The sequence below is a fragment of the Lolium rigidum genome, unplaced genomic scaffold, assembly GCF_022539505.1.
Source record: "Lolium rigidum isolate FL_2022 unplaced genomic scaffold, APGP_CSIRO_Lrig_0.1 contig_34223_1, whole genome shotgun sequence".
NCBI lineage: Eukaryota > Viridiplantae > Streptophyta > Magnoliopsida > Poales > Poaceae > Lolium > Lolium rigidum.
In genome coordinates, this window is record NW_025900264.1 from 201,300 (window position 1) to 211,444 (window position 10,145).

General features: G+C 49.3%; 1 protein-coding gene across 1 annotated transcript; it reads left to right on the forward strand.

Moving 5' to 3' along the window:
- The first annotated feature begins 317 nt into the window (after nucleotides 1-317).
- On the forward strand, nucleotides 318-7,022 carry LOC124681129 (homeobox-leucine zipper protein ROC6-like). Its single transcript, XM_047216081.1, has 8 exons — nucleotides 318-940; nucleotides 1,032-1,279; nucleotides 1,389-1,506; nucleotides 1,605-2,348; nucleotides 2,437-2,538; nucleotides 2,631-2,852; nucleotides 3,883-4,473; nucleotides 6,154-7,022. The coding sequence occupies exons 1-8, from the start codon at nucleotides 767-769 to the stop codon at nucleotides 6,565-6,567; spliced, it is 2,613 nt and encodes an 870-aa protein (XP_047072037.1). The 5' UTR covers nucleotides 318-766; the 3' UTR covers nucleotides 6,568-7,022.
- The last annotated feature ends 3,123 nt before the right edge of the window (nucleotides 7,023-10,145 follow it).

The following is a 10,145-nucleotide window of genomic DNA, read 5'->3' on the forward strand; positions in this document are numbered from 1 at the left end:
TATTCGGTTTATTCGTGTCCGCATCATATTCGGTCTGTATATGTTTGAGGCCGTATCTGTTTTCGTATTTGTTTCTGAAAATCTATGTATGTCTCTTCCCAAACAATATGAAACTAAATTTGACATCGGTCATTTCAGTGTGATTTCCGCTCCATTTTCACCTAGCGGGGCAAGAGGTGACTTGAGTTTCCAGGCAGCGGTAAGAGAAGCGGACCCCGTTTATCCAGCTCGCTCCCCCGGTAGACGTAGACCCTCCACATGTCTCGCTTTATCTAGCACGCTCACGCGCTGGCTCAGTTATATCCATTGCCCAAAGCTGCCAGCCTCCCAACCCCTCTCCTCCCCCTTCTCCTTCCCCGAACTCATGTCATCCACCACGCTAGCGATAGCCTGACTGATCGATAGGCTCGTCGCCATCGCCGCCGTTGTTGTGACGGCGGCTGATATAGCCGGGGGAGAGATCGATTGATTGGTAGCAGTAGTGGTAGCATCTCCGGAAGCCAGAAGTGGAGATTCTTTCCTTCTTTGCGCTTTGCCTCCACCATGATTCCCTTCCACCTTCGCGCCCGCCATGCCATCTATAGCGCGTTCCTGCCGTTTTAATGCCTAGTACTCCCTCCTCTCTCTCCTCGTAAAATATCCGATAAATCGTCGGGATCCGAGCGGATCCACTGGGGTTGGTAGGCGGATCAATTCCCGGGACGGGGGAGATTTCAGTCCGAGAAAAAGACGAGTCTTTCTCTGTCATTTGTAGCTATCCTGATCGATGAGCTTCGGCGGCATGTTCGACGGCGCCGGCTCCGGCGTCTTCTCCTACGACGCCGGCGGGGGCGGCGCCGGCATGCACAACCCAGCTGGCCGCCTCCTGCCCTCGCCGAACCTCCCCAGACCCGGTGGCGCCGGCGGTTTCTCATCCTCCACCGGCCTCTCCCTTGGCCTGGTTAGACTACGTGTTCATTAATTGGCCTTAATTGCCCAGCTTTCCGTTGCTACTGCTTAATTGGCCTTAATTGTGTTGAATTTTCTCGCAGACGAACATGGAAGGTGGGCAGCTCGGCGATCCGAACCGGCTCGGCGGTCTGCTGGGCAGCGCCGGGAGCGTCGGCGACGGCAGCGACTCACTGGTCCGCGGGCGGGAGGACGAGAACGACAGCCGCTCCGGGAGCGACAACCTCGACGGCGCCTCCGGCGACGAGCTCGATCCGGACAACGGCAACCCGCGCAAGAAAAAGAAGCGCTACCACCGCCACACGCCGCAGCAAATCCAGGAGCTCGAAGCGTAAGCCATGAGTCTTTGACATGGAAACTTTTTCTCGGAAATTCTTGTCCAGTTTTCAGACCTAAACTAAACGGCTTGACTGAATAATTGGCGTACGTGGCTTCTGCAGTGTGTTCAAGGAATGCCCTCACCCCGACGAGAAGCAGCGGATGGAGCTCAGCCGGCGGCTCAACCTGGAGAGCCGCCAGGTCAAGTTCTGGTTCCAGAATCGGCGCACACAGATGAAGGTTTGATCGATCTGACAACCTACATGTGTTTGTTTCATCGTACGTGTTGATCGATCTGACAAGCTTTATCGTGGTGCTTTGATGGACGCCGCTCGCAGACGCAGATCGAGCGTCACGAGAACGCGCTGCTGCGGCAGGAGAACGACAAGCTGCGCACCGAGAACATGACGATCCGGGAGGCGATGCGGAGCCCGATGTGCGGCAACTGCGGCGGCGCGGCGGTGCTGGGCGACGTGTCGCTCGAGGAGCAGCACCTGCGCATCGAGAACTCGCGCCTCAAGGACGAGCTGGACCGCGTGTGCGCGCTGGCGGGCAAGTTCCTGGGCCGGCCCGTGTCCGCCATCTCGTCCCCGCTGAGCCTCCCGTCGTCGCTCTCCGGGCTCGACCTCGCCGTCGGCAGCGCCAACGGCGGCTTCATGGGCGGCGGCTCCGTGCTGCAGTCTATCCCGGACCTGATGGGCGGCGGGCCGGCGGGCATGCGGCTGCCCGCCGGCATGATCGGGGGCGGGCTGGATGATGGTGTTGGTGGCGCGGGTGATGCAATGGACCGCGGCGTGCTGCTGGAGCTCGGGCTGGCGGCCATGGAGGAGCTGGTGAAGGTGGCGCAGGTGGACGAGCCGTTGTGGCTGCCCACCAGCCTGGACACCAGCGCAGGCGGCGGGTTCGGCCAGCAGCAGGCGCTGGAGAGCGGTGGGTTCCAGACGATGAACTTCGAGGAGTACCGGCGCGCGTTTGCCCGCGTGCTCGGCCCCAGCCCCGCCGGCTTCGTCTCCGAGGCCACCCGCGACGTCGGCGTGGCCATCGTCAGCAGCGTCGACCTCGTGAGCAGCCTCATGGACGCGGTAAGTACGTGCGTGCGCTGCGCACGAGTAGGCAGCCAAGCACTTAAACAAACACGACTGATCGATGGGTGCATATTAACAATGGCAGGGTCGGTGGTCGGAGATGTTCCCGTGCGTGGTGGCGCGGGCGAGCACGATGGAGATGATCTCGAGCGGCATGGGCGGCACGCTCAGCGGCTCGATCCAACTGGTGAGCATGCAGTTCATCAGTTCATGGACATGGACGCGTCCATTTCGCGCTCAGCTGAGAGTCTGAGACTCACTCGATCGTGTTACGTGCAGATGCGCGCGGAGCTGCAGGTGCTGTCGCCGCTGGTGCCGATCCGGGAGGTGACGTTCCTGCGGTTCTGCAAGCAGCACGCGGAGGGCCTCTGGGCCGTCGTCGACGTCTCGGTGGACGGCGTCCTCCGTCCCAACGACGGCGCCGCCGCGGCGGGGTACATGGGCTGCCGCCTCCTCCCCTCCGGCTGCGTCGTGGAGGACATGCGCAACGGCTACTCCAAGGTACGCTACGTTCGTACTCCGGCAACCGACCCATCATGGTATCATCAACCGCACATACGCGTCGCCCGTACTCCGGCTTAACTCGCCATGGCGCGCGGGCCGCCACCGCGGCCGCCATGAATGAATCGGTTGCCTTGATTGCGTCGAAACCGCACGGCGCGTCGGCATGTGGCGCCTACAGTGAGCAGGCATTAAGAGCTGGGACGTACTACGTACACGCACACGCACGTCCCGGTATTCTATGCTTTCACGAAACGACGAGGATGAATCCATGGCGCGCAGGTCAATGCTCTCGTCCGTCCGTCGTGCGAGACGACGGGCCGGGACGTGCATGCGGAGGAGGATCAGTTGGTATCCGTGCCGGCCCGCGACGACCCCGCACGAGTCACACTTCCCCAAAACGCCATTTTCAATTGCTTCGATGCTTCTGTAGCCCATACAGTATTCTGCGTCGTACGTTTCATGGCCGTACGTGTAGTAGTTTAGTCAATCATGCGGCCTCGATTGTGCATGATGTTGACGCCCACGTGACGCCCTGCCCGTCGAAGCAGGTCGCTGGAGTCCAAACCTAAGCATATCTACAGGCAGATTACGATCGTGCACTGACGCGTCTCGTGCTTCTTGTTTTCTAATGCATCTAAATTTGATTTATCTTCACTGCTACTGTAGTTAGTGGAGTACTAGGGTTTTTGCATTGGTCAACTGTGTTTTCCTCTGAACCTCTGAAGTCCTCTTTCTGTATTTCACTATGCTGATGATATCAGGATCATCATGCTACCACTGAAGCTAGCTACCAGCACCATGCGCGCAACTTGTTCTCTTGCTTTTGCTTGACGTAACTTGTTGCACGTCCGTCCTTTTACTAGCTAGCAAGCGCTGCATGTGCATGCTCGATCTCACCTCACCTCACCGGCCTGGCCTCACCTCCGGCAGCCATTACTGCCTTGTCGCGGCAAGTGGCCGGAGCCAGCGGGGAAAGCTAGCCGCATCTCATGGCAGTAACTGACGGTTGGTACTCACCACATTACAGGTCACGTGGGTGGTTCACGCCGAGTACGACGAGGCCGCGGCGCACGAGCTGTACCGGCCCCTGCTCCGCTCCGGCCAGGCCCTCGGCGCGCGCCGCTGGCTCGCCTCGCTGCGGCGCCAGTGCGAGTACCTCGCCATCCTCTGCTCCAACCCGCTGCCCTCGCGCGGCGACGGCCACCACGAGGCCATCTCGCCCGTCGGCCGCCGCTGCATGCTCAAGCTGGCCCAGCGCATGGCCGACAACTTCTGCGCCGGGGTCTGCGCCACGGCGGCGCAGAAGTGGCGCCGCCTCGACGAGTGGCGCGTCGAGGGCGGCGACCAGCAGCCGCGCGGCGCCGGCGGGGAGGACAAGGTCAGGATGATGGCGCGACAGAGCGTTGGCGCGCCCGGGGAGCCGCCCGGCGTCGTGCTCAGCGCCACCACCTCCGTCAGGCTGCCTAGCACGTCGCCGCAGCGCGTCTTCGACTATCTCCGCGACGAGCAGCGCCGGGGCGAGTGGGACATCCTGGCTAACGGCGAGGCCATGCAGGAGATGGACCACATCGCCAAGGGCCAGCACCACGGCAACGCCGTCTCACTCCTCCGTCCCAACGTAAGTATCACTTCCATGTACTGAATTATTCTATAGTTGTATTCTTCAATTATTTCTCATTTTAAGCATCTCAGGCTTTTACACTGCTTCTGTCGCATACTCCTTGTACCGAAGGTCTTAAGTTCGTAAATCTCTGGTTCTTCTGACACTTTTGCCTGAAACTAATTAAAACATCTCTGCCTCTAAACATTAGCTAGATGCAATTAAACTCACAGAGCTACTGCAGCTAAAACAATGCTAGTACTAATGAGGCTCTTATGCTAGTAGTAGCTTTTCGAGCTGTTTGACAAGTACTACCACCTCTCCTAGTACTGTACCACATGTTGCAGCTTCAATGGCCTCATTGGTAATGCATGGCAGCATGGGTACAGTGACATGGGGAAGAGGACGAAGTAGAAAACTTCCAAGGAATTATTTGGCTGGCTAGGGAAACTGGGGTCTCCGCTAGCAGTAGGGTTGACATTTTGTGAGAGAAAGCTAGCTGTGAACTTTTCCCTTCGTTTGGAGCCATGCTTGCATGCAGCCTATCTGCCCTTGTCCTTCCGTGCCCACCAAAGCCTGTCAGGATTGGCTTTATCTTCTCTTTGCCTTTTCACATCGATGTCATCTTTTTTCATCCGTTATTTATTTCTTTTTTTCATGAACGTCCGTGCAGTCTGGAATCCTGATTGATAGAACCTTAAATAAACAAACAAGTACATGCACCAAGATTTTAACAAGACAGTTGCTCCAAGCCTCCAAACACTTCTCATTTGATCTTCTAAAATATGAAAGAATGCACATGATTATTTAGTTTGCTACATAATTGGCCACAAATCTTTGCCAGCTTATTCATTTTGGATCTCCCTTTGTGCTGCACTACCTTTTTTTGTACTTGTAACAAATTTAACACTATGAACGAAAGCAAATTGAATGTACACAATTTGGTTGTTGCATGTGCTTGCGTAAATGCTAGTGGTAATGCGTAGTACTACTACTTGTTGGAAACAATGTAAAGGGAATTCTGAAACCTGGGTAATGCGGAACCTGATTAAACTTACTCTCATACTAAGTTACATAGTTACCCGATCACTAAGTTACAAAAATCTCGAGAGGGGGGATTTCCTTTAGACCGTTCATCCGAAACTTGTCGTTCTTTGCCTAAGCTACATACTTTCAAATTTGTGTATGAAAAAAAGCACGCACATGTCACTGTGAAAGTATCTAGCTGTACACACGGGCATCCTCTACATGCAAAAAAAAAATGTTTGAATTTTTTAGGGATATGGAAATACCGATTTTTTGCCCACACAGTAAACGGGTTCCATGGAACCTAGGTGCCACTAGGTATTTCTAGAAACAATGCACATGTTGATACTCTAAATTAGGAATTTTAACAAAACAATTGCTCCAAAAACTATCAGTTGATACTCTAAATTAGGAAACAAATCTTTGCCAGCTTATTCATTTTGAATCTCCCTATGTGTCGCACTACCTTTTTATTGTACTTGTAACAGATTTAACACTCTGAATGAAAGCAAATTAAATGTACTCGATTTGGTTGTTGCATGTGACTTGCATAAATGCTGGGTAGTAATTTGTAGTACTGCTAGCTTGTTGGAAAGACAAATGTTACTTTCGGTACGGTACTTTCAATTTGGTTGATGCATTTCACCAATAATCCAATATCTTTGGTTGCAGGCAACGAGTGGGAACCAGAACAACATGCTCATCTTGCAGGAGACATGCACCGACCCGTCCGGCTCCCTGGTGGTGTATGCCCCCGTGGACGTGCAGTCCATGCACGTCGTCATGGGCGGCGGCGACTCGGCTTACGTCTCCCTCCTGCCCTCCGGCTTCGCCATCCTCCCTGACGGCTACAGCAATGCCGTCACTCCGGACCCTACCTCTCAGCTGGGCTCGTCGCCGGACGTTCAAGGTGGCAGCAACAACATCAACACCGGGTCACTCGTCACGGTGGCATTCCAGATTCTGGTGAACAACCTGCCGACGGCCAAGCTCACCGTCGAGTCGGTCGACACCGTGAGTAACCTACTCTCCTGCACCATCCAGAAGATCAAGTCCGCCCTGCAGGCAAACATCATCTCGCCCTAGCTTGGTAGCTAGCGGGCATTTGACATGGATTCCGGCCAACGCACCAATTCAACACCGGCCGGATGCTACGTCAAATGTCTAACTAGCTTGATCACAAAGGTAGAAGAAGAAGAACAAGACTCAAGCAAAGAACTTATATATATAGTGGGGTGCATGCAGAGAGGAAAATAAATTATATAGTGCGCATAGAGGAAAATGAATGGGGTGCGACGCAAAGGGATTAAGTCAAGAACGAACCGAGCGCTTGGCTTGCACTAGCTGATATGGTGCATGGTTCGGGTATTGACTTGAACTCTGGTGAAAAGACCCCCTAGGGCTTCGTTTACTATATTTTAGTGGTTTGATTTAGTTAATCTATTGTTATGTGAAGTTTTCACTTTTCTTTTACTCTCCAAAACGGGGGAAATACAATGTTTGTGTTTTCTTTAGCTGATAATGTTTGTCGTTTGTTGGTATGTCTTTTGATGAAGTGCCTTGATTGTATTTTTATTGCACTACCGGAAACGGCTAAGTTGTCGAGTGTCATGGTGTTTGTCGAGTGCACCTTATTTGGCAAACAAAGCACGTATGCCGACTATGAGGGAAATAGACCTTGCATAAACAACCGTGGTACGCGAGTGTCCCATCCTGCCGCAGAGTTCTTGACTGTGCTGTGGATGTTACACTCGGAAACATGTCGTGGATTACTTGGCTGTGTTGTGGATGTTACACTCGGCAAACAGTGTGTTGTTAGTGTTTTCCAAGTGTCTTCCAAAATGGCACTCCATATAATTTTATTTTTTTCAATAAAAATGATTTTTTGTCCTCTTCCGTGGGCCATATTTGGCGCACTAGTGCATGTTACAATGCCAACCAATACAGCCAAAACGAATTTTCAATTTTTTAGTGCCAAATATGAATTTATTTATGAAGCGAGTATAAAGAATATAGTGCAAAATGAAACATCTTCAATTTTTCACACAAAGCATACTATATCCGACGGTCAATTCCCAAATATAAGATTATCCCGCTATGTAGCTAGTTTGCCCATTAAAATAAATTTCCCCCCTAACTGAAATTTAAACTACACATCTATTCTTGTTGGTCCTAAAAATAACATTAATAAAAGGTGTTCAATAGAATTCTATGCAATAGCCACACATGGTCTTGAAAGATTCAGGCCTTAGGTATGACCTATGAATATTTGTTCCCACAGTTTGGTGACCATTTTGAAAAATATTAATGAGATGAAGAAAATATAAAAATAAAATCCTTTGGCACAAAGTCCTTTATGTACATTAGTTGATAGAAAAATCATAAATTGTGGATCTTGGCATATTCTAAAAATGGCATTCACAAAATTGTGTGTCATGTATATACATGACTTTGAAGCCAAATGACCAAGGCATGACCATATCAATGGCACAGATAATGATAATGTGACCAGATTTGGTAAAGTGGTGCATCTTGCCATCCCAAACAATAGTGCCAAAGCAAGTTTCCAGTTTTTCTAAAAAATAATGTTTTTATTTTCTAATTTGGTCTGTTTTTTTTTAAACATTTTAAGCTACTCAACTAATATTCTATACAATAGACATAGGGAGCGTTGAACGAATTATGCCTATCTATGAATTGGTGTGCCTGCAATTTGAACCCCATTTTGAAAGATCAAAGGAAATGAAGAAATATATATAAAAAAATGCAACTCTTCTACATGGACTCCTTTAATGTCTATTAGTTGATAGGAAAAAATGATAAGAATGGATCTTTACATCATTAGAAAAAATATTCATAATATGGCATGTTATATATATGAACATTCATGATTTTCAAGTCAAAATGATCAAGGTCATAGCTATATCCGTGGCTATGATTATCCTCCATATCTCTCTAACTATGGTACATAGTGCTCTTAGCCACCTCATGAAGAATAAAACACAATCCACCAGGTATACTACGCTCTGAACGCAGTATGAGCTGATTTATGGCCTTCCTGAACAAGCACTACCTCTTAGGAGGCGGCTCACAGGTGATGCTGCTGGTTGTGATGATGATGACTTTTAAGGTTGCGGTTTAGATAGAGTCAAGTTCCCAGCTGGCCAAAATCGGGTACAAGCAACTCAAGATTCGGATTGGATTCGGGGAAACGGTGACATTTGGTCTTTTACTGGGAAACCTCGGGTGCTGGACTTTGTGGGCAGTACATCCGTGGTTGCAGCGGCTTTGGTATGTACTTCCTCTGGGTTTTTTAATTGACTTAAATTTTATTTGTACTAAATTCGAGTTAATTAAAAGAGATCGGAGGAAGTACTTCATACGTGCCCAAGCAATGGTGTGTTACGTAGTGCTACTTTGCTAGAGCTCAGCTTCTACGCTGCTCACATGAAAGAATTTTTTTTTGTTTAATATCAGAAGATTTTTCTTAGAAACAGAGTAGACAAAAATTATTTCTGTACTTCCTTGGATCCATACTAATTATCTTTGATATGGATCCTTATTATAAATTGTGTCTAGAAACATCCATATCAGCCACAAATATGAGTAGGAGGGAGTAGATGAGAACTATTGACTGATGTGATAGTGATACCCTTACTGTTCACATTGAGAAGAAAATAGACCCTTCTACGTATCACGTATACTGTTTGTCCTGAGGACCGTGTTCACATGTTGCTATTAGCTTCAAAAGGTTTCCTGAGACGCGTTCACACAAAAGAAAATTGTGCAACAAAACTGTACTCCTGGCGACCACTGTTTCAGTATTGCCGCATACGGAGCTGCAAGCTTGCAATGGCTTCCAACGTCAATCCTTCACATGTTGGAATAGTGCAGCTCGCAATGAACAAAAAGGTAACAGAGAAAAAGGAGTAACTGACAGTTACTGGGACCTGTCGCCATCACGAGATCGCTTAAAAGTGAGGACAGGCATAGATATGCAGGCTGCCGATCCAGCCGTACTGCACTTGGCAGAGAAGATGCAGAAATACGTACACACCACAGTTCCTCGGTTTATTTTCATAAGAACGGGACCTTGCCATGTTGGTCCAGTAGTGTTAACCCTGGAATGCATAAGCTAACATATACTCTACTAGTCTAGCATAAAGATCGAAATAGATTGATACGGAGTATATCAAGTTTTGTCAACAGCAAACGTTAATCTGAAAAGGCAGCAGCATGTGCTGCGACAACATAACTGCCAGCGGCATGACGACTCACTGTGTTGTTGCGTTCTTCACGTGGACATGTCCCTAAACCAACCACCATTTTTTTCTTTCTTTCCTACTGCATCCAGCAGAAGCACCGGGGTAAGCAAATAGCAAGAAAACCTGCGAAAAGTGTATTTGGCACATGAGCACTAGTGCTCCTGATTTCGAAAAAATCATACTTTTTGGATTTCAAAAAATATGAAATTAAATACCCACATACATACAAACATTCTGAAGCTATGGTAAAAAAATTGGAGAAAAATATATTATATTTTAAGCTATACAAAAAAGACAAATTTCTGACAAATATATACTTCTATACGTAGCCACAAATTTGTTTTTTTCCTGTAGCTCAAAATACAATGTAATTTTTACCGAAACTTTGCATGAATATTC

What these genes read in the sequence shown, in the direction of transcription:
- LOC124681129 (XM_047216081.1), top strand. Translation starts at nt 767, where the DNA reads ATGAGCTTCGGCGGCATGTTCGACGGCGCCGGCTCCGGCGTCTTCTCC. An exon ending in CCGGCCTCTCCCTTGGCCTG is followed by an intron (nt 941 to 1,031) that starts GTTAGACTACGT and finishes ATTTTCTCGCAG; the next exon opens with ACGAACATGGAAGGTGGGCA. An exon ending in TCAGCGGCTCGATCCAACTG is followed by an intron (nt 2,539 to 2,630) that starts GTGAGCATGCAG and finishes TGTTACGTGCAG; the next exon opens with ATGCGCGCGGAGCTGCAGGT.